Here is a 24,866-nt window from a genome sequence, read left to right as displayed (position 1 = left end):
AGCACAAGAGATTGATAATGAAAGACAGAATAAGCATAATTGATGGAACAGGACAAGAGGGGGGTTATTTTTATAGAATCACAGAATTTCAGAGTGGGAAGGGACCTGAGAGACCAACCTCTACCTCCACAGGAATATCTTCTGCACCATCCTTAACAAATTGCCACACAGTCTCTGCTTGTGTATCATCAGTGAGGGGCAACCAAATACCTCTCAAGGAATCTAAATATTAATAACTGACATTTATATAGATCTTAAAGTTTCAAAGTGTTTTACCTCCATTATCACATTTGGTACTTTTGGACAGCTTCAGTGACTGGGACATTTTTCCTTGTAGCAAGCTTAAGTCTCCTTCAGCTGATCCTCAAGTGGCAGCTCCCTGAACATCCTGCATTTTTTATGTTCTTGAGCTTTTGAAGTCATTTCTGAAATGTGATCCTTCAAACTGAATATCATCCTCCAAATGTCTCCTGAACTGGGGTCAGTGGGGTAGTAAAGTGGGATTCTCCACTTTAACTAAATGGGACTTAATGAAGTGGGACTCTCTACAGTAAACACACATTTATTAAGCAACATGTGACAAGGACTGGCTGTGCTAAGTGCTAGAGATACAAAGAAAAAGCAAAAACAGTTCCTGGCCTCAAGAGGCTGACACTGCCACAAATGTTTTGGATGCTATGCCTCTAGTAATGTAACTTAAGATTGCATTCACCTTTTTGGGGGCTGCCATGTTATCCTATTGATTCAGATTGAGCTTGATGTGCATTAAAATGCACAAATATCATTCACAAGAATACTCTTCTAGACACATCTCCCCCATATTGCATTTCTGAGCATGACTTTTTGAACCTAAGTGTAAGAATTTATATTTATCCCTATTACATTACACATTTTGATATTTGGTACCACATTCTAGACTTTTGAGATCCTTTTAGATCCTGACTTGTCATCCAAATTTTTTCTCCTAGCATTGTTTCCTCTTCAAATTTGATAAGTATTCCACTTATTCTTTCATCCAAGTCATTGACAAATATATTAAACAGAACAGGATCAAGCACAGATTCTGGGATACTCCTCTAAAGAAATTTCTCCAATTTAATATTGAATTGTTAATGACTTTAATGACTGCCACAATGGGTCCAGTCATTCAATCAGTCCTGAACCTACTTCTCTGTTCCATGATTTAGGTCACATCCCTACATCTTATTCACAAAGCTAGCATTAGAAATATTGTCCAAAATTTCTGAAATCTAACTATACTATGTCTGTGGCAATAACTATGATAAAAAATGTGTCCATGGAAGACAGATTTGAGAGGTAGAGATGACAGAAGAAAGGTAGGGTAGAGGAGAAGCATACTCCAGCCTACCATTTGGTAGCTTCCTATTTAAGCTAATTATCCTTTTAAACTAGCTGCTAAGTTCTTTTGTTTCTATGGTGCTGAAAAGTGCATGTACTGTCAGAACTCTCTAAATTTTGTACCCTGAGACAAAGTCCAATTGCCCCACTCTATGTATAGCTCTGTCTATAGCATGTCTCTAACCCACTTGTCTTGTAACATATTAAAAAAAGGAAGTAAGATTAATGTGATATTATCTACTCTTGATGGAGCCATACTACTTTTGCAGTGAATCTATGTTAATTAAGTTTTCCTCATATTACTTGCCCTGAATTAGTTCCTTCTTAGAGGACCACTGATCAAGCATGGTTTTAAGAAAACTACTACAAACAAAATATATTATGTCAATAATTGGCTTAATTATTCACTTTAGCAGTGGCTATCTGGCCTATGCAGACTATATAAACTGATGAAAAACCTTGTGATAAATTGCACCAATTATTATTGTGTTGTAGTTATTATGGAAATAGGTCTTTGTCACATTAATTTATATTTGCATAATGATACAGTATCTAGGTATTACTGTAGGTATAGTATTAGAAACATGGGGTTAAGGATATGATTTTCACCTGCCCATAAGACTGGAAGCATAACAAGAGCTAAGGTACAGTTGTATAGTAGCACTGCAAAGGCTTAGCCTTGGGTATTAGAGAAAAATGGGGCTTCTGGCTGAAGATTTTTGCTGAACAAACATGGAAGCTTTGGGTGAGGCTTGTGAATGGGTAAAAGAAGACCAAGGGTGACAGTTTTAGTTTTAAAAGATTCAAAAACTTAGAACACTTGAAAGTAATGATGAAATTGGAATTAATATGTGATCCTCTTTCTCCCTCTCCTCCATCCCCCCTCCCTTTGTCTGCAGGGATTTGCGATTTAACAGAATACGAGAAATTCCATCTGGCTCCTTTAAAAAACTCAAGAATTTGAACACCCTGTAAGTATTAATGGCTTATTAGTAGAATTTTATGTGTGGACAGTGTTTATTAGACATAGGTAACACCGATATCAATTTATCTGATTACATATTTGTACATTATATAGGATTTGCTATCATTTCCTATAAGGGATCCTTGATTCCATAAATAAGAGGCAAATATATTTGTTGAAAAAGGAACACCTCATTTGAGGTTAAAAAGGACCATTTCAGTTCTAGGTTTCAGTTTTCCATGGGAAATTAATCTTGCCAATATTGAGAAACAAAGTAAATACAGGCTAGTGGGAGAGATGGGGTCAGACATTTGCAGTAGGATTAGTCAGCAAAATTCTGCCCTTTGCCTTCTACCCATTTTCTCCAGCCTTTTGTATCTGGATATGGAATAGTTAAAATAGAGTCCAATTTTCTCAGGAGGTATATTTCTGAGTCATCAGTCAGAAGTAAGACCTATGTGAGAGGATGTAGGACAGTAAGCATGATAGGAAATCACTTTTTTTTCCTCATTCACCAAGTAGTTGATCTCTCCATCACTACATTTAGGGCTCTAGAAACTACAAAATGGAAAACAGAAACTGCATGAAACCAGATGGAGCAGGAGGTAGGGTTGGAGGAAGGAAACTTCACATCATTTTCATCTCTCACCCCACTACCTGATCTTGTCCCACCCCCAGATTTGGGATTTTAAAGTTCCTATTACTTTATGTTATGTACCCTGGCTGGAAATTGGGTAGCTAATGAAATAGCATATGGCAAAGGTTTGGAGCTCTGGACTCTGAAAACCAGTGTTGCTCTCGCTTCCTGGTAATGAAGAGACTCATTGGGTCAACCTTCTGAACTCCTGACTGATTCAGTGTACTCCTTTACTTAGTCTTCTTTGTTTCTTAGATACCTAGATAGCCTTTAAATGGAAAACATAGAGGACAAAGATTAATTGGTTAATTCCTGAAGCTTATTTGTTTAATAATTAAATGGTTTGTTTGTTTATGAACCATTTAGAAACTATTCGCTAATTCTTGGGGTAAATCCCAGGAAAATCCACTTTTTATTCCTTGCATGTCTTTGTTAGCCACCCTGCTCTAGGAGGTAGGGTTTTTTTTTGTTGTTGTTTTGTTCGGTTTTGTTTTTTGGAGGGTTGGGGAAAGGTCATGGAAGGGGGAAGTACAGTGCAAATGTTTCCTCTTCCAGGCTAGCAGTGCTTGTCATCTTTAAGGTGTGACCCACAGAATATTTCAGTAGTCTTAACTCCAGGTAGGAAACAAAGAGGTGAGAGACCTAACTGAAATGGGTTTTAATCTGGTCCAACCTTTCATTTTATAGGGAAGCAAATGGAAGTGAAGTAACTATAAGATATAGATGGAACTTACCTAGAAATCGCTGAGATGTTGGACTGTGATTTTAGTCTTTGCATTATAGCATGTGACCTTTCTATCCTGAGTTATGGTCCCAGCTAGGCTGTATGACTTTCTGTTATCTTATGCTCTCTTGGCCTCAGTTCCCTCATTTTGAAAATAAAGAAAAATCAATTAGATGATTTCAAATGTCCCTTACATTGTTAACCTTCTAGGATTACAAATTCTGTTATGGTTCTCTTTAACTCTTATCTCCATTTTAGGAGCAGGGAAACTTTTCTCTAAAATCAAAAGATAAAGAAAAAAATAGCTCATACAGAAAACAGGTTTTGACCCTGGGGTCTAACTTTTTTTCTTTTTTAATATTTTGAGAGCTCTATTTTAAAATGGTTGATTCCCTTTGTAACCCTATGTATTTTAATTTAATGCATTTAAAAACAGTATTTGAGAAGGGTCTTAAGGTCAGACTGCTAAAGGGATCCATGACAGATAAAAGATTAAGAAAGCTTGTTCTAAGTGGGGAAAAAATATATATAACTTTCCAATTAAACTATCTTTGACGTTGATCTCCCATTGCAATTATTTTGTATATCATTTGTTGTTGTTCAGTTATGTCTGATTCTTCATGGCCTCATTTAGAGTTTTTGTGGCAAAGATACTAGAGTGGTTTGTCATTTCCTTCTCTAGCTCATTTTACAGATGAGGAAACTGAAGCAGACAGGCCTAAGTGATTTGCCCAGGGTCACACAGTTAGTAAGTGTCTGAGGCCAGACTTGAACTCAGATCTTCCTGACTCTAGGCCCTGCACTCTATTCACTGTGCTACCTAGCTAACCACTTGGATATCATACCAGTATGATAGCAAGGAAATATTATGACAAGTCATCACAAATGAATGAAAAATAGTGATATAATTGGTTAAAAATGATTAACTCCACTTCTTGTTTCAAGGACCTATGACCTCCTTTAGCTGCATAGACCCTTTCTGGATGTGGGTTGCAAATGCCTTTGCCTTAGTAGACAGTTGAATGAGGTACTGTAGCCTGAAAATGCCTTGTATTAACTGGTGGTCAGGTGATGAAGATTTCTCAACAAAGGTAGGGCTGAAACTATCCCCATCTCCTGGTCTCTACTTAAGGTCTTTTCAATTTGATAAACACTTAAAAAGCTTATGCTGCCCACACAACCCTCAGCACTCAAATATTCATCTCCATGCCACAAAAAGTCATCAGAGTAGAGTTTTAGGAAATAGAAATTACTTAATCTTTGAAATAGTCATAGGAATTTGGAACCTGAAAAATAAATAAGAATTTATCATATTTTGGTTCAAGTAGACCAGCCATAGATGCTCCCCTCTTTCCCTTTAGCTCAAAGGGCCTCTTTTTACAGAATGAATGACATCAAAATACTGCCAGGGCACTGTAAGGGAGGAAGCCTCAGCTGAGGGAATTGAAAATGATGATTATTGCTGAAAAGAAATATGCTTTTAGGAGGTCAAAATCTGGGTTTTCTGAAAGAATACATGAATGAATCGGGGAGATTCTTGTGAATGACCTTGAAAATGGTCTATTTATGTAAGAATTATGCATAGTGATAAGAAACTGTCCTCATGCATGCAACTACCAAAGCCTATTTTTTCCAAGGCAAAAGAATGATTTCTAAAGCATTCTCTCTCTCTCTCTTTCTATCTCTTTCTCTTTCTCTCTCTCTCTCTCTCTCTCTCACCTTCTCCCTCTTTATTTACAAAATATTATATATAAGTTAATACTAGGGCAAAATTTCTAAAAATTAGGTAAGAATCAATAAGCAGCATATGTGGTCTTATCTTTTTGCTATTTTATTTCTTTAATATTTGGGTATTAGATATTCAGGCAACATTGATTTTTTAAAAAAATAAATACATTTTCAAAATGTTTTCAGTAAAACAGATTTTTGTTAAGTTAATACAATTTTTTTCCTGCTGATTTTCATTATAGAACAAATGATATGTTTTGATAGGAAAAAAGAACTGGGAAAACATAAAATCACAGTTAATTCAGTAAATGCTTTGAAATTATGTATCTAAAGGAAGGGCAGCTAGGTGGCATAGGGCCTGTAGTCAGGAAGACCTGAGTTCAGATTTGCCCTCAGACACTTAGTAGCTGTGTGACCCTGAGTAAGTCACTTAGCTCTGCTTGCCTCAGTTTCTTCATCTGTAAAATGAGCTGGAGAAGGAAATGGCAAACCATTCCAATATCTCTGCCAAGAAAACCCCAAATGGGGGAAGAGTCAGACATGACTGAAAAATGACTGAACAACAACAAATCTTAAGGAAAATATAACTTTGTGTTGAAATATCAATAAAATACTCAAACTACTAATAATATCCACTTCTGTATTCAAAATAAGGCACTGAATTAATGAAAGATCCATGATTTCCTAGGAACTTTAGGAACTTTCCTAGGAACCTAGGAATTTTATCCATTGGTGCTGGCTGATGGAGTGCCTGTGTTTTCTTCATATTAATTGTTAGGCCAAAATTAGCATAAGCAGCAGAGAATCGAACCATATTTTGCTGTGTCTCAGCTTCAGAGGCTGCATTGAGTGCACAATCATCTGCAAACAGAAAATCATGCCCCAACACTCCCTCCACTTTGGTCCTGGCTTGTAGCCTTTTCAAATTGAAGAATTCACCATCAATGCAATAGCTGATTCTGATGCTGAGTTTGTCTTCATTGAAGGCATTTGACAACATGGCTGAAAACATCATGCTAAAAAGCAGAGGAGCAAGCACATAGCCTTGTTTCACTCCATTGTTGACTGGGAGAGCATGAGAATCATGCATTCCAGAACCCAGGCAAAGCATTCCATTGTGAAATTGATGTACAATGCTGATGAACTTCTCTGGGCAACCAAATTTTGACCTAATTTTCCATAAACCCTCATGACTGACAGTATTAGAGGGGATAGCTTAGTAGGTGAAACCAGAGAGTTGCCTGAGGCTCAGAGAGATTAAATGACTTGCCAGATAAGTATCAGAGATGGGATCTAACTAGGAGTGCAACACTATATTCCTTAGGACAAGCTAACTTTCATGCCACTGAATAAAATGCTCAAAGAGCCAGATCTTGACTAATCTTTTCATCAGATGAATCCAATATAACACTTCTTTTTTTTTAATTGAGAAAATCATACTTTATTTTGTAGTCAGAGTTCATCAGTTCATGCTCTGGAGATGGAGAACAATTTTCATCATGAGTCCTTTGCAATTGTCTTAGATCATCTTATTGATCAGAGTAGCTAAGTCTTTCATTATCATATTGCTCTTATTGTGTACAATGATCTCCTAGTTATTTAAAAATTTTTTTTTAAACATTTTTATTTAAAGTTTTGAGCTCCAAATTCTATCCCTCCCTCCCTCCACTCCCCTCTTCCTGAGATGGTAAGCAATCAGATATTGGTTATACATGTGCAATTATGTAAAACATTTTCATATCAGTCATTTTGTAAAAGAAGACTCAATAAAAGAAGAAAATGAAAGAAAGTAAAAAACAGCATGCTTCAGTCTCTATTCAATCAATATCAGTTCTTTCTCTGGAGGCAGAGAGTATGCTTCATCATTAGTCCTTTGGGATTGTCTTGGATCATTGTATGGCTGAGAATAGCTAAGTCATTCACAATTCTTTATCAAGCAATATTGCTGTTACTGTGTACAATGTTCTCTTGGTTCTGTTCACTTTACTATGCATCAGTTCATGTAAGTCTTTCCAGGTTTTTGTTAAATCGTCCTGCTTGTCATTTCTTACGGTATAATAATATTCCATTACAATCATTTGCCACAGCTTGTTTATCTGTTTCCCAATTGGTAGGCACCTTTTTGATTTCCAATTCTTAGCCACCACAAAAAGAGCTGCTATAAATATTTCTGTATAAATAGGTCATTTTTCCTTTTTTGGGATGTCTTTGGGATATAGACCTAATATTGGAATTGCTGGATCAAAGCATGCGCACAGTTTTATGGCTCTTTGGGCACAGTTCCACATTGCTCTCCAGAATGGTTGGGTCAGTTTACAACTCCACCAACATTACTGTCCCAGTTTTCCCACATCCCTTCTAACATCCAACAATTTCCTTTTTTTGTCATATTAGCCACTCTAATAGGTATGAGGTGGTACCTCAGAGTTGTTTTAATTTGCGTTTCTCTGATCAATGGTGATTTAGAGCATTTTTTCATGTAACTATAGATAGCTTTGATTTCTTTGTCTGAAAACTGCCCGTTCATATCCTTTGACTGTTTATCAACTGGGGAATGGCACTTATTTTTATAAATTAGACTCAGTTCTCTATATATTTGAGAAATGAGGCCTTTATCAGAGATATTTGTTGTAAAATTTACCCCCATTTTTCTGTTTTCATTACAATTTTAGTTGCATTGGTTTTGTTTGTACAAAAGCTTTTTGTTTTATATAATCAAAATTATCTTTTATATCTTGTAATGCTCTCTATCTTCTTTGGCTCTAAATTCTTCCCTTATCCATAAATATGACTACTCTTTTAATTTGCTTATGGTATCACCCTTTGTGTCTAAATCACATACCCATTTTGACCTTACTTTTATATATGGTATGAGATACTGATCTATACATAGTTTCCACCATACTGTTTTCCAGTTTTCCCAGCAATTTTTGTCAAATAATGAGTTTTTGTTCCAAAAGCTTGTATCTTTGAGTTTATCACATACTAAATTACTGTGGTCATTTATTATAATGTAATTTGTACCTAATCTATTCCACTGATCAACCACTCTATTTCTTAGCCAGTATCAGATTATTTTGATAATTGATACTTTATAATCTAGCTTGAGATCTGGTATGGCTAGACCACCTTCTTTTGCATTTTTTTTCATTGATTCCCTTGATATCCTTGAGCTTTTGTTCTTCCAGATAAATTTTCTTGATATTTTTTTCTAGCTCTATAGTATAATTTTTTGATAATTTGATTGGTGTGGCATTAAACAAATAGATTAATTTTGGTAGAATTGACATTTTTATTATATTGGCTCAGTCTCCCCATAAGCAATAAATATTTTTCCAGTTGTTCAGATCTGACTTTATTTGTGTGAAAAGTGAAAAGTGTTTTATAGTTGTGTTCATATATTTCTTGGGTTAGTCTTGGCAGGTAGACTCCTTCTAAATGGCATTTGTGGACTCATACTTGGCCTTTCCCCATCACTTACACGTATATCTCTCTGTCTATCATATCCCCATCTAGATTGTAAACTAGATTTGTAGTTTCATGTACAATCATCTTCTTCCCCCTGCCCTTGTTTTATTTCTTAAGTTCAGAATAAATAAATAAAAATTAAAAAAAAAACCAAACAAACCTCTGTGAGGGTAGGGACCATGAATTATCTAAATTTGGTATCTCTGGAAATGAATTTTAAATGTATCCCATTTAATTAGACTACATGACTATTTTTGGGAGGGGCAGGTAATGAACACTTAATCTCATAAACATAAGGAACTCCTTCCAGTGAGAAAATTCCTTCCATTAGAGCATATCTGTACTTGCTTTGAACCTTCTTGTCTTATAGAGTTGCCTGAAGCATTGAAAAGTAGAATGATTTACCCAGTGTCATTCAGGCAGTACAAGCCCAGCATGTAACAGTGCTAAGTACATGACTTCCAATGTCTCTTCCAATGCTAAAGGCTCTATGATTTTTCTGTGTGAAAGTCATCATTGGTGGGATAAGTTCTTTTAAGTTATTATTTTTAAAATGTATGGCCAAAAGAACAAGGCACCTTAGTGTAATGCTATCAGTATACCTAAATTCTACCTGTGTAATAATAATAATAATAATAATAATAACAATAACAATTACTAGCATTTATACACAGCATTTTAAGGTTTGCAAAGCACTTCACCTTTGTTATCTCACGTGATCCTCACAACCCTATAAGGTAGCTGCTATGTTGTTTTGTTGTTGTTTAGTCATTTTTTGTCATGTCCTATTCTTTGTGACCCATTATGGGATTTCCTTGGCAAAGATGCTGGAGTGGTTTGCCATTTCCTTCCCTAGCTTATCTTACAGATGTGCAAACTGAGGCAAAAAGACTTTGATGACTTGCCCAGGGTCACACAGCTAGTAAGTGTCTAAGACCAGATTTGAACTCAGGAAAAGGAATCTTCCTGACTCCAGGCCTGGCACTCTATCTACTGCACTATCTAGCTTCCCATAGGGACTATGATCTTGGGCTACTTGCTTCACATCTCTGGTTTTTTTATCTGTAGAATGGGAGAAATTGGATTACATCATTGCTAAATTTCTTCTAGGTCTTAAATGCTATGACCACTCATGTCAAACCTTATACAAAGACAATAAAGATGTGTTTCTACAGGAAATAAAGATAATTTCCTTCTTCCTTTTGTTACGTAGCAGGTGAAAGAAGCAATGACTGAGGAAATAAAGGTTTAATCTTCTGAGTATATCGATTTATTAAGCAATGCATGCCAATTGCCTAACAAAGTGGGACTAGACTCCTTCCTCTGCTTTGGGATGACCCCTGAATACAGGGGGGAGGCAGACTTTAATACATTAAAAACAATTAATAAGAAAGGACCAATTAATTAATAGGAAACAATACATTAGGTAATCTGATTTCTACTTGGATGAAAGATTAGGTACTTTCCAAGTTGGGAGGGGGAGAGTGAACAGGTACAATTCCTTAAAATCAGAAAAGGAGGTGTCCCACTCCCCAAAGTGTCTGTAAACAATCAAAGGAACATGGAAACAATTGATCAGTGTAGGGTCAGTTTTTAGAAAAGGCATATGGGTTGCTTGAGATATATAACTGTGAGAACCCCTTGCATCAGTCTTTGGATCTGAGTTTCTGGTGAGCATAATCTAGGTCCTTAGTTAAGGGTCTATAGGCAGCAGATAAGGGTAGTCCAGCTTTCCAGTCATGCAGGGGTGGGTTCAAAAAGTACAATAAGGTTTTCTCCCAGTTCCCGCAGTTGAATAACGTTTTCTCACAAGACAGAAATTGGACTAGACCCATAATTGAATAGAAAGGTAACTGAGCTGGCTCCAGAATTAAGTCTCAAGATGGGGTCATTGTGGTTCACTCAATTCCCACGATTAACCATTTGCTGTCCTAATCACCTCAATTCCCTCAGTCAGGAACTAAAGAGCTAACACTGCATCTGAAATAACTGGAGCTGAGTGGGAGTGTTTCTGTACCAGGTTCCAGATGTGTTGTGAGCTAAATGTTGAATGTCTTCAACTCATGCTCAAGAGGCAGTTTCCTGACCCCCTCTGGAGAAAACACTGGTCTGTACCTTGATGCTTCCTCTCTTCAGTCTGCCTTCTTGGAAAGAAGAATTGAGTTTCCTATTACCAGCCTATGAGTTTTTTTCCCTTAAAAAGTCCTTTGTGAAGATTTAGAAACCTTACCTTTTTTCTTTTCCTTCCCCTCTTCTCCTTCTCTTCTCTTTCCTTCCACTCTCATCTCCTCTCCTTTTTGCTTATCTCCCCTCCAACAATTTCTTTAAAGGTGATGTTATAGTTGAAGCTATGCTTATTTTTGGTTTTTGTTCCTAGCTTCACTAGCTCCTTTCAGTGCTCAACTCAAATCCCACCTTTTAGAAAAAGCCTTTCTTGGGTTTTCCCTCACCCCTTACCTAACCATTTCTAGGACCTTCCCTTCCAATATTCCCTTCTTTCTGCTGTGTATATTTGTATGAACATAGTTGTTTGCATATTGCTTCCCCCATTAGAATGTGAGCTCCTTGAGGTCAGGGATTGTTTTTGTTTTTCTTTGTCTCTCTCATTATTTGGCATTTAAATGCTTATTTACTCACTTTCTATTCATGTAGTTTAATTCTGAAGGAAAAAAAAGAAGATAGAACATAAAGTCTGTGTGGAGGGAATGTTTGTCCCTACTAAGTGAAGTCTCACTTATTAACATGAAATTCTCACCTACTTGCAATGCATTTGCACTGTTAAAATCAGATTTTATACACATTCAGTCTTCTTAGTTTTCAAATTTTAATGAAGCCATTAAATTGGATTTTTTCAAATACAAGTACAATATAATGATAGAAATGGAAATAATTGTCTACCTGTTCATTTGAGAGTAAGAGTATAATTTTATTTGATGTGAAGCAGTACAATATATTGAAAAGAGAAATGTACTTGGAGTTAAAAAACCTGGGTTGAAGTTCTTACTCTACTTACTAGCTGTGTGACCTGGGGGGATGGGAGAGAGGAGCAGGGAATAAACATTTATTAAGTACCTACTATGTTCCAGGCACTGTGCTAAGCACTTTACACATATTATCTCATTTGATCCTCACAACAACCCTGGAGGTAGGTACAGTTATTATCTTTGTTTAACAGTTGAAAAACTGAGGCAAAGAGATTACATGATTTGTCCAGAGTTACACAGCTAGTAAATGTCTGATACCTCATTTAAATTCATATCTTTCTGATTCTAGGCCCAGTGATTACTTAGCTGCCTAGAACGTTTCAGAGCCTCAGTTTTCCTCTCTTTAAAACTGGTGTACTAATACGTGTTCTACCCTTCTAATTGAGATTTTGGAAAGAAAGCATTTTGTCAATAATGGAGTACTTAGGAAGACAGGATAGGGATTGGGGTCAGGCCTGGCTCAGGCATCAAGCTGCATCGTGGGATATGACTTAAGCCTTGGCTGCTTGGGTCAATGATATCCTAAGGACAGCTTTGTAGCATTTAAAGGAAAAACAAAGACAAAAACAAAACAAAACACAGCCTAATCCACATGGTAGGGGGAAATCTGAAAGACAGTGATCCAATCTTATCAATATAGTGGAAAAGGCATTTTCTCTGGTTAGAATACCTGACTTCAAATCTTGCTGTTTCTACTTACTGTCTGTATGACCTTGGAGAGGTCACTTAACTTTCCTTGGGTTTCAGTTTCTACATTTTCAAAATGAGGGATTGGATTAGAGGGTCTCTGAATATTTTCCACTATCAATCTATGGTCATTTATAGAGGAATTATCACCATTATTATTATGTGTAAAAAGAGAGTCAGATTGGCAGCAAGGGCTGGCCTTGGAGTTAAAAAAAAAAGTTGTGTTCAAGTGAGGCTCTAAGACTGTGAGTTTTAGACAAATTGCCTATCTACATCAGTGAAGAAACTTTCCACCCTAGAAGAATCTCATATTGGAAAAAAAAAAATCACAGTTCTGGATCCCTTGCCACGCCAATAAAATTGAATTGAAAAATTATAATTATAATGTAATTATACAACCATGTATATTATAATCATAGGATAATTATAATTCTAATGTTAAAAAATCCAAAATCTGGTTCAAGGAACAATGACTAAGCAACAACAACAACAACAACAACAAAATAACAGAAAATCAACTCAATTCTATTTGTTTTAAGTGAGACCACATGGTAAGACCTTATGTAAAGGGCAAGAGACCAAAGTGGGCAGATGGTACTTACGGACTAAGCATAAAATCTAAAATCATGCACGTGTCATCTGCAGATGTAGAAACTGGCCCCAGTAGAATATTTTCTTTGCAGATGCAGTGGATACCATCAGCTCTCCTTCACACTTACAAGCTACAAAGGCTTTTACAAACAAACAGAATCACACTTTGGAAGAGGCAGTACAGATGTGAAATGACCTGAACTTCTGATACAAACAAGTTTATTATCGGGCCTGCTGTGATATTGGTGTTTGCAGGTCATGGACTCTGAGTAAGGAAACAGGGCTAGAATAGTAACATTAAGCCTAGGAAAATAAGGTGGGGAGGGGGAAGAGTGATAGTAGAAAACCCCGAAACTGGCGCATCCCTAGAGATTATCCATTTGGAATTTATCCTTACTTTATAGACTAATAAAAACAAAACAAGTCAGAAGTGACATTTGTCTAAGATCAGTAAGCAGGAATTAGATTTTCTAATATAATCTGGCATTCAGTTAAGCTTGGGGTTCTTTTCATATTCCTTTTTTGAAATATTAAAAATATTCAATATTCAAATGTACTGGCTGCGCCGACCTTCTGCCGGCCGCGCTGTACCCTCTCCTCCTATAAGGAGCAGGCTACCAGAGTCATACTCACTTCTGAGTCTTCGGTCCTCAGTCGGATAAACACACAGAGACGAGCCATCGGGAGGCACCAACACCAGAGCTTTATTCAGAGGCCATCACAGCAAGCCATCATAGCAAGCCCAAGCAGCAAGGCCAGAGCAACAGAGCAGGAGCCAGGAGAGAGCGTGATCTGACCACGCTTGTTCCTAAATACCTACCTAGCCCCTCCTCCCCAGCCCGCTTACTAGCCAATGATTGTAGGGTCAGATACCGGAAGGGGCTGTCTGAGTTTAGCACACCAAGGGGAGGGAGTGACGTAGGAGGCTAGGACCGGATACAGGGAGGAGGCATCTGGAATTAATGCATAGACAGAGTATGTGACCTAGGAAGTCAGACTCAGATACTGGGAGGAGGGGTCTAGGGTCAGTGCTACACAAAGGGACCCAGGAAGTCAGGAAGGTCACAAGATGGAGGCGTCTGGGGATGACGTAGCATATAGGGAGGGGAGGAAGCAAAGGGAACTCAGTCCTCTGCCATCCCACTCCCACGTGGCACCGCCCCTTGCCTCAGGAGCACAAGCTCCGCTACTTCCTTGTACCCAGCTTATCTCACAGAGCACTGCCCATTGCCTCAGGACTTCTCCATATCCAGCCCATCCCAATTCACCACGACTCCGCCTACCACAGCCCCTGCCTCGACTTCCAAATACCCAGATCTTACCCTACTCTTGCTACAGCGCCCAACCTAGTAGCTGCCAACATCAGACAGTCCCTCACATTCAAATATCAAAATTGGGAGGGACAATGACTTTTTTAATGTCATCATCACTCAAGACACCTAGCACATCATAGATGACCTGAAAAGGAGGGTGGTTTCTTATCCTTAATAGAGATAAGATTAAGAAAACTTAACCTTTGTATCAATATACAGGAAACATTAATCAACTACTCCTTTTTGGTCTCCTTTGTTGGTTCTTTATCCAACTCGACACACTCACCAGAGGTGCCCCCGCTCTTTTTTTTTACTCTAATTTATCTTGGTGATTGGGGCAGCTGGGTGGCATAGTGGATGGAGCACTGACCTTGGAATCAGAAAGACTCATTTTCCTGAGTTCAAATATGGCTTCAGACCCTTATTAGCTGTGTGACTCTGGACAAGTCACTTAACTCTGTCCCAGTTCCTCATCTGTAAAATGAACTGGAGAAGGAAATGGCAAACCACTCCAGTATCTTTGCCAACAAAACCCCAAATGGGGTCACGAAGAGTCAGACATGACTGAACATCATCATCAATCTTGGTGGTCTTATCAGATTCCAAGGATTCTATTCTCATTCTCTATGCTGATGATTCCCAGATCTATATATCTAGCCCTACTCTCTCTGTTGACCTATAGTTACAAATCTCCAATGGACTTTTAGATAATATGGAACCAGATGTCTCATCTCAAACTCAACATATCAAAAGAAACTAATTATCTTTCCTTCCAAATTCTCCCTCCCCTTGATCACTATTACTATTAAAGTCCCCATCATCCTCCCAGACATTCAGGCCCCTGACCTGGTTGGTCTTACTTTGTGCCCCCAGTGGGTTTCTTGGTACCTGGTAGATACTAAGCACTTGATGTTTGCAGTACTTGCTATCTGTCTGATTAAAAGAACCAGAGGAGGTCTCCAATGTGTTGGGTTGGACCTTTGCAGGGGATTTATGGAAAGACATGGTCAAGAACAGTGCAGGATAAAAAGGTATGGATGGGTTGTGATCAATTGAGGGTTGGTTGAATTTTTTTTTCTTCTTTTGAGGAAGTATCCACTTTGATGATATCATAGATTCATTACTGTGCTATAATCAATAAACATTTTTTAAGCATCTCGTATATTCTAAGAACTGTACTAGGCACTGGAAATATAAAGACAAAAATGAAACAGTCCTTGCCCTCAAGAAGCTTACATTCAATTATCAGAAGAGACATGTAACCCAATAAATATTTATTAAGTGTCTACTCTAGTCCAGGGACATGCTAAGTGCTGGGGATACAATTAATAAAAAGACAGTCCCTGCCCTCGAGAAGCCTACAATTTAAAGGGGGAGGCAGCCCAGAAAAGGAGCCAGGAAAGTGGGGTGGGGTGGGGAATGGGATGCCAGGTGGTGTCCCAGTGAGTTGAAATTAGGCAGGTAGCAGTTGCAAAGTAGAGTGACCTTGAGAGTCTAGTTCCTGCCTTCTGTGAAGGAAGGCATTGGGACGAGTTTTGTATTCTCCCCTTAGCCCTCCAGTCGGAGGACAGAGAGACTGAGGGAGCTGGGGTCAATCAAGGATTGAGTTAGTAGCTTGGTGGTGAGTTTAGAAGTGATAAGCTTATCCTTGTGGGGTGGAGACATGGGGGTAGGGAATCTTGTTCCTTGGAGTTGAAATTAAGCAGGGCAGGAGGTACAGAGTGGAGTAACAATGTACCAGTAACAAGCAGAAGAACTCACATTAAATGGTGCTTTAAGGTTTGCAAAACACATCACTCGATTTATCTCCTTTAAGCTTATCCACAGAGGTCCCCACCCACCCCAGTCTCAGTGCTGTTTAAGCCTTAATAGCATAAAGCTGCCCTGAGACTTTGGGGACCTACTGTATAAGTATGAACAAAATACATACCAAATAAATGCAAGGCAGTTTTAGAGGGGTCAAGGCATGAGCAGATGAAGGGATCAGGAGAGGCTTAATGCAGAAGGTGAAGCCTGTACTGATCTTTGAAAGAAATGAAAGCCTCTAAGCAGTAGAGGGGAAGGAGTGTGTTCAGGCCTTGGAATATATGGTGTGTACAAAGTCAGAGAGAGAGGAGACAGTGATTTTTGTGAGGATCAACAAAGTCAGTTTAGCTTGATCTAACATTGTAGGTACTCAGCAAACATTTGTTTAAGGAAAGACTTGAGGAAGGCAGGTAAGGAGAGAGAAAGGGAGGGAGAAAAGAAGGCGTTTATTGTTAATGTATATAAATGATTCTTTAATTTGATTGACTAATTGATATCTTCTTTTAATGGGGTTTGAAATGATTCCTTAGCTCTGGCTATCACACAGTACACCCTGGGCTAATTTAAACTCTCTTTGATCTTTCCTAGGTAGGGAGTGATTCTAATAATAAAGTTCTTATTCCAAACAATAATAACACAGGTATCCAAAGTGATCAAACACTGAGGGTGAATAGGGTGCCACATACCTGATTTTAGTCATTCTGTGTATTTGTTTTCATGTTCTTGCTCAATCAGGGGGATTACTTGTTTGTAGCTTTCTCTTTATAGAGAATAAGAGATCTGAACCACAACAAAAATTTTTTTATTTTAAAAAGGAAGGAAATAACTTCATGTGGTGTCCCATTAATTATCACAGTGGTAACTCTGCAGCTCTTGTGAATGTCATAGAAGTGCTAAATGGCCACAAGGTGATATGAGGGAAGCTATCTTTTTCTCCCCTGGATTTATCTCTGATGTCTACAATTGAGAATCTTCAGTCAGCTCAAAGCCGAGTCTGTTCCTCTATTGTTAGGGACCAGTTCTGTTTCTTCCTAATCTTGGGCAAGTCCTGGGACTTTATTCAGCTCATTTAGGTTAGAACAGGCTCTTACTTAGCCCTGGCCTGGAAGATACCAACTGGTACCTCCATATGCCGTGGATCTTCCAACAAGGCAACAAGAAGTTACCTGTGGCCAGTCTAGACCTGTAAGAGTCACTATGGGATGACTCTGTTTTCCTTGGGCAGAGTTGGAACTGGAGGCAATGGAGGGAAAGGACAAGGGAAAATATGATTGGTTATGTGAATTATTTTTAATGTGAAGTTACCATGTACTATCTGCAATAGAAGCTTCTACTTTCTATTATGACCTTATGGTAAAATGGAAAGACTTGAAGGCAAAAAAGATGATTAGTGGAAAGACTGATGAAATTATGTTTTTCATGGTCTGGTGTGCTCAGGCCTTACCCAGAGTCTTCCTACAAGTAAATAATTATAACAATTATAGCTATCTAGCAGTGAAATGGGCTACCTTTGGAGGTTCTCTCTTTCAGTAGAAGTCTTCTGACAATAACCACTTGTTGGAGACTTTGTATAAGTATGGGTCAGTTTATACACCTTATTTTTTTCTTATTGTTCTACCATTTATATCTATGGGTGCTTTTCATAGAATAATCTGTATGTGTTAGCCTGATGTTAGACCAGAAGTAAGAAGAAAGACCTGGGTTTGAAGCTTGGTTCTGCTACTAACAGGCTGTGTGACCTTGGGTGAGTTTCTTAATCACTCTTGTTTTTAAATTTCTCATCTGTACCTTTCCTACTATCTTGTACGTTTGTTGTAAGAATGAAAAAAGAATGTGCATAAGAGAGTTTTGCAAAATATAAAGCACAATACAAATGTAAGATCATTATTGTTCACATTAATGAAAGCAGGACTTGTGATTTTCAGTAAAGATATGGGAACTTTGATTTCACAGTTTTCTTTTCCATGTGTCTATGTTATTTCTCCAATTGGATTTTAAGCTCCTTTGGGGCAAGGATTTCACTATTCTTATACATATCTCTACCATATAGCACATAGGCTTAATAAATATCAATTGGTGGTACATAAAATTGAAATCTCAACTTCTGGGATTAGCCCACTTAAAATATGTGCTGCCCGTGATCAAGTTCATTTGAAACATTGGAAAATTACAAAGAACTTTTCCTTTTTGGAGCATAGACTATGTAGCATGTTAATGTATAAATCATATGTAGGGGCAGGGAAGTACCTAAAATTTATCCTATTTGAGGGACTGACTGCCTGTATATTTGGTAGACCTTCCCACCTAAAATATGTTTGCATTGAAAGTCAGCAAGATAGAAAAGTATTGCTTTCTTCATTTCACACTATATTAGTAACATCAGAAAAAGGATCACTCATGAAATTATCTGTTGCTAGACTCCTGAAGGGCAAACCATGTGGCTATTTAGCAATCTCATTTTTATTTGTTCAGCGGTTTCCCAAAGTGAACAAGATATTGCCCTCAATAGGGGTGGTAAAGCAATTTATTTAGCTGCTTGTCAGAAGAAACTATCTTTAATACTGCGAACGCAGAGGCTTTTGAGATATATAGCTGTCACAATTACCCAGTGAATGCCATTCTTGTAATCATTGGAAAGTAAATCAATGACAGGCAAGAAAGTCCAATAGCATGTTCATAAATGCTTAAAATGGCTTCAGGAACAGATTGAACTAGACTATTGCTTTTTCTTTATAATTGATTGAGGAACTGTTTTCCTTTTAATTCCTCTTATTTTAGAGAGATTTTATAAAGTACTGGAAATGGTGGCTCTGAATTCTACATTACAACATTGAAATTTACTTAATGAAATATGTATGCATGCATGTATATATATATATATAAAGAGAGAGAGAGAGAGAGAGAGAGAGATAGAGAGAGAGAGAGGGAGTTTGAACTTATTATTTTATAGCTATTACTTTCAGTTCAGGGATCATACTTTCAAAACATTTCTCTGCCCCATCTCACTTCTTTGTATCCAGTGACCCCCATAGTCAGTGCTTCCTTTTATGTAACTAAAGATGGTCTCACACCAAGCTTCTGAAAAACCTCTGTCAGGGTTGATATTGCATGTAAAAGTAAGTATTCCACAAAATTGAGCTGCAAGTATAGAAAAGTAGGCTGCCTGAAATGCTGACAAAAATTACTTATGTACTCACCTGGCCTACAGGTGACCAGGAATGCTGAGTCTGTGGCTTTATGAGGTCTTTCTCTCTCATCTGCTATTTTGACCTTCTAAGTCAGCCATACTAACAAGATCATCTGTGTAGCAAATTAGTCTTGTCTTGAAAAGCCTAATGTCCACAATACTTTCTGATTTCCTCCCAACTCCCTAAGACACACAAGGAATTCCAAAGTTACCAACTCCCTCAAGGGATTAGAAAATGTGAAGCAGGAAATTGAATGTGTTAAGTCGATCAACAGATGTGGTCTATCTCACCTTTCTCTTTGAAAGCAAATAGGATTTTCAGATTTACAGAATCTTTGGACTGGAGATGAGAGGTATTTTGACTTTCTTTTTTCAGATTGCATTTCCATTCTTTCTATCTTTCTGGCCTGTGCTTCAAAAAGGTTTATTCACTGCTGCCTTTATTTGTTGGTTTTTGTTATCTAACTCCATGGAAACTGGCTTCTTCCTGGACTCCCAGCACCTGCTGTCAGGTTTTAAACAGTTTTCTCCTCTTTGTTGTTGAATCCTATTTTGGGGTCTCTCCCCACTCTACCTATATACCCTTACCCCAATAGATCACCCTTGGTAGTTGCTGCTGCCTTTGCTGGTTAGGTTCAGTCCTGCTGCTGGCCTATGGATAACCCAGCTGACATTCAGACAGCCTCCAGGAGTCAGCACCTGAATGTACATAGGACCACTTTTCACACAATGCCTCAGTGGGAGTGCCTGTATCTGATAAAGAAACTACAGAAGGTGATGCCAAAGTGAAGTAATTTCTTTTTAAAGGCCTTTAGATAATGACTTTTTGTTGACATGGTTTGTTTAATCCTTTGAATAGAAGAAGCTTCCCCGGTAGTTTTTCTTAAGAAGAATTGGAATTGGGATGGGAAAGGGAGGGGAAGGAGGAGATTGAGGAGATCAGATTTATTCCTTGTTGGATTTCTTTCTCTCTGAATGATAATGCTAGGTAGTCCATTTAGAAAGGCATTATTTAAACCAGCATTTCTTTCAGTGCAGTGACCTGTATTTGAAACTTGCCGAAAGCAAAACAAAAACATATGTTTTGCTGAGTACTGCTATTTTGAAAAGAGGATTATAGTGCAAGAAATTTGTGGCACTCAGAAATATGAAATCAAAAATGTAGATGAAATGTTTCTGGTTTGTAAGTTAATTAGAAGAAGCTGGCATAGACGATTTATTTGTGTTTCATCTGCTTTGACACTCTTGGGGTCAGTACTGTTCCTCTTTTAGCCAATTGAAAAGTCCAAATATTTAGTGCCAACAGTTGTTTAATTTAGTGCTATGTGAATTCAAGCATTGAGTACATCCAACTACTCCTACTGAGATTTTAGTTAATTTGCAAGGTGAATGCTCATTTAAAGAGAGCCTGGAGGCAGGGCTGGCTCCAGGCAACATTAACAGAATAGTAGCTTACATCACTGGAAAAAGATAGCAGGGAGTAATGGATCTAGATTGCCAACCTTACAGTCTGAAAGAACCAGGTTTGAATTTTGCTTTGACCCATGGTAGCTGAATAACCCTGAGCAAGTCACTTTACTTCTCACTGGTCTAGGCACCTCACTAAGACTAAAATGATAACAGAGTTGCTGTTTCACATTGGTGGAGGGAGTTGACAGAGCCAGACCAAAAAAGAGACTTTTACAGAACATCTTAAGATTTATAAAATATTTTCACAATAACTAAGTTAAGATAGGTATCACATTTTAATTTTACAGGCGAGAAAATGGAAGCTCAAAGACATAAAGTAACAGGGATGAGAAGAACCAGAATCATTCAGTCAATTTAGCAAGCAATTATTAAGCACTTACTGTGTACCAAGCACTGTGCTGTGCACTGAGGATACAGATAAAAGCAAAAACATGAACCTTGCCCTCAAGGAACTCACACTGTAATGGAGAAGTAGAACTTAGGTCTACTGAAGCTAGTTCCATTGTCCTTCCAATGGCACCACTCTCTTTCCAAAAAAGCAGGTGGTATTTGTCTATGTGTCATTCCTCATAGCTTCACAGTTCCCAGCTTCTCAACTTTAACTTCTCTGGCACCCCTTGTTTTTTACTTGTTTTACACCCTCCTTGACCTTATCTACTTTGAATCTTATTAAAGCATTTATTAAACAACTACAGCATGCCAAGCACTATGGCTTATCTGGGGATACAAATAAAAAGAATGACAGAATCTCTATATCAAGGAGCTTACATTCTGATGAGCAAGACAACAAGGATGCATGTAAGTTATACAGTATAAATAGAAAGAGAAAAAATGTAAGATTATTACATAAAAGGTGGTTAGGGAGGTAGGGCCCTAGCAGTTGGAAATAATAGGAAAGATTTTATGTCAAAAGTGGTATACTTGGGCTCCAACTTAAAGGAAGAGAGGGATTCTGGGAGTCAGAGGGTATTCTGGGAATCAGAGGGGACTAAGGAATGCACTGCAAGGCATGGGGAATAATTAGTTCAGAGGCCCAGAGATGGGAGATAGAGGGATACATGTGAGGAATGAATGGAAAGAAAGTCAATTTGGTGGTACCACTGAGGATAAGAATGGGAATAACATTTAATGGAATTGAAAAGAGAGATTGGGGCCAAGTTATGAAGGTCTTTAAAAGCTAAGCAAAGGAACTGATATTTAGTAAGGAGCCATTGGAGTTGACTGAGAAGGGGATGATGTGGTCAGTTCTGAGCTTAAGGAAAATCACTTTGGCAGCTGTGGGAAGGATAGTCTGGAATGAGGAGCTCCTTGAGGCTGGAACACTAAGCAGGAGACATTTCAAGAGGTGATTTCAAGAGGATGCTGAACTAAAGTTGTGACTGGGTGAATGAGAGAAGTAGTTGAATGACACCATCCAATAAAATACATGTATTTTAGCATGATACTTTCATAGGATGCAGGATACTGTAGTAGGAAAAAGTATTGGGCAACAAGTACATTGGAAAGGGTATGAATCAAGAATTAGGAAAATCTGGATTGTAGTCCCAGTCCTGCTACTCATTAACTGAATCACCTGGTACAAGTCATTAGGTTTCAGTATCCTCTTCTATAAAATGAGAAGGTTGAACTTAATATCATCCAATGTTTGTTCCAGCCCTAAATTTTCATGTTTCTATTACTGAGACTCAGAAAATTTGAGTTCTACTCTTGATTCTGCCAATTTCTATCTGTTTGACTTTCAGCAAGTCATTTGACTTCTCTGGGCTCCTAAAACAAGGGAATTGTGGGAGATAATCCTAAATGGTCGAATTAGAATTCAAGACTCTGTGACTCTTAGTCCACTGTTCCATTAGCATACCAGCTAGTTGGTTTCAGTTTATAGTCAACTCTTAAGCACAGTTCCTGGCAAATAATAGGTGCTTAATTCATTTTTATTGAATTGAAAGAGAAGTGGCAGAATCATGCAGCTTTGTTTACCATAATGAAGAAGTTTTGAACTCTTTTAATGGTTTATTTTTTCCAATTACATGTAAAACTAATTTTTAATATTTTTTTTTTAAAAATTCAAGTTCCAAATTCTTTCCCTCCTTCCCTGTACTCCCCCCTCATTGAAAAGACAATTTGCTGTAGGTTATATATGTGCAGTCATGTAAAACATTTCCATATTAATCATGTTGTAAAAGACAAAAAAAAAATCCCAAGAAAAATAAAGAAAGTTAAAAAAAAAGTATGCTTCAATCTGCATTCAAACTCTGTCAATTCTGTCTGTGGAGGTGCATAGCATTTTTCATCATAAGTCCTTCAGAATTTCTTGGATCATTGTATTGCTGAGAATGCCTAAGTCATTCACAGTTGGTCACTGTACATTGTTCTCCTGGTTCTGCTCACCTCACTTTACATCAGTTCATCTAAGCCTTTCCAGCTTTTTCTGAAAGTGTCCTGCTTGTCTTTTCTTATAGCACAATAGTATTTCATCACAATCACATACCACAACTCATTCAACAATTCCCAAATTGATGGGTATCTCCTTAACTTCTAATTCTTTGCCTCTACAAAAAGAGTTGCTACAAATATTTTTGTACATATAGGTTCTCCTCCCACCTTTTTAAAAAAATCTATTTGGGATACAGACCTAGTAGTGGTATTGCTGGGTCAAAGGATATGTGTGGTTTTATAACCCTTTGGGTATAGTTTCAAATTGCTCTCCATCATGGTTGGATCAATTCACAATTCCACCAACAGTACATCACTGTCCCAATTTTTTTCCACATCCTCTCCAATGTTTACCATTTTCCTTTTCTGTCATATTAGCCAATCTGATAGGGGTGAGGTAATACCTCAGAGTTGTTTTACTTTACATTTTTCTGATCAATAGTGAGTTAGAGCATTTTTTCATATGACTATAGATAACTTTGATATCTTCATTTGAAAACTGGCTGTTCATATCCTTTGACCATTTATCAATTGGAGAATGACTCATATTTTTATAAATTTGATTCACTTCTTTATATATTTGAAAAATGAAGCCTGACTTTGTTGGTAATATATATCAGGCCTGCACAACCTGCGGCCTGCCAAAGAATTTTGGGCGGCCCACAAATGGGCCTGATATATAGAAATATTAATGATTTATGTGTGTTTATTTTAAATCCTGTAACTTTGCTAAAGTCATTAATTATTTCAACTAGTTTTTTAGTTGATTCTCTAGAATCCTTCAAGTATACCATCATATCATTTGCGAAGAGTGATTGTTTTATTTCCTTCAATTCCTTTCTCTTCTCTTATTTTTTTCATTCTTTTAAATTTTGTTTTGTTGTTTCTTGATGTCTCATGGCTTCCAGTTACCCAATTCTAATTTTTTTTTGTGTTTTTTTAGTGAGGCAATCAGGGTTAAGTGACTTGCCCAAGGTCACACAGCTAGTACATGTCAAGTGTTTGGTCTGAGGCCGGATTTGAACTCAGGTCCTCCTGACTTCATGGCTGGTGCACCACCTAGCTGCCCCCCAATTCTAATTTTTAAGAACAACTTTCTTCATTTATCATTTTAACCTCCTTTTCCATTTGGTCAATTCTTCTTTTTTAAGGAGTTGCTTTCTTCAGTGAATTTTTGTAATTTTTGGATATCTTTTTCCATTTGGTCAATTCTGCTCTTTGAAAAATTCTTCTCTTCAGTAGATTTTTGTGCCTCTTTTACCATTTGGCCTACTCTATTTTTTTAAGGTGTTATTTTCATCTTATATCACTTTTGTTTTTCCCTCAATTTTTCTTTTACCTCTCTTATTTGATTTTTAAAATCCTTTTTGAGCTCTTCCAGGAGTTCTTTTTGGGCCTGAGACCAATTCACATTTTTCTGTGAGGCTTTGGATGTGGCTGTTTTAACTTTGTTTTCTTCTTCTGAATTTGTGTTTTGCGCTTCCTTGTGATCATGGTAACTTTTTATGTTCAGGT

The 24,866-nt window shown here is 37.6% G+C and overlaps 1 protein-coding gene across 1 annotated transcript in view; it reads left to right on the top strand.

Annotated features, from left to right (window-relative positions):
* Positions 1 to 24,866, top strand: part of LOC114054133 (peroxidasin-like protein) — a 475,034-nt gene that overhangs the window by 177,305 nt on the left and 272,863 nt on the right. Inside the window, exon 2 of the mRNA XM_027877274.1 lies at positions 2,259 to 2,330. Coding sequence (XP_027733075.1) covers positions 2,259 to 2,330 — 72 coding nt within the window. The remainder of the gene's footprint in view (positions 1 to 2,258; positions 2,331 to 24,866) is intronic.

Source organism: Vombatus ursinus, unplaced genomic scaffold (assembly GCF_900497805.2).
Source record: "Vombatus ursinus unplaced genomic scaffold, bare-nosed wombat genome assembly UNPS02014812.1, whole genome shotgun sequence".
Lineage (NCBI taxonomy): Eukaryota > Metazoa > Chordata > Mammalia > Diprotodontia > Vombatidae > Vombatus > Vombatus ursinus.
Note: the sequence above shows the minus strand (reverse complement) of the source record. Positions and strands in the feature narration are given on the sequence as shown.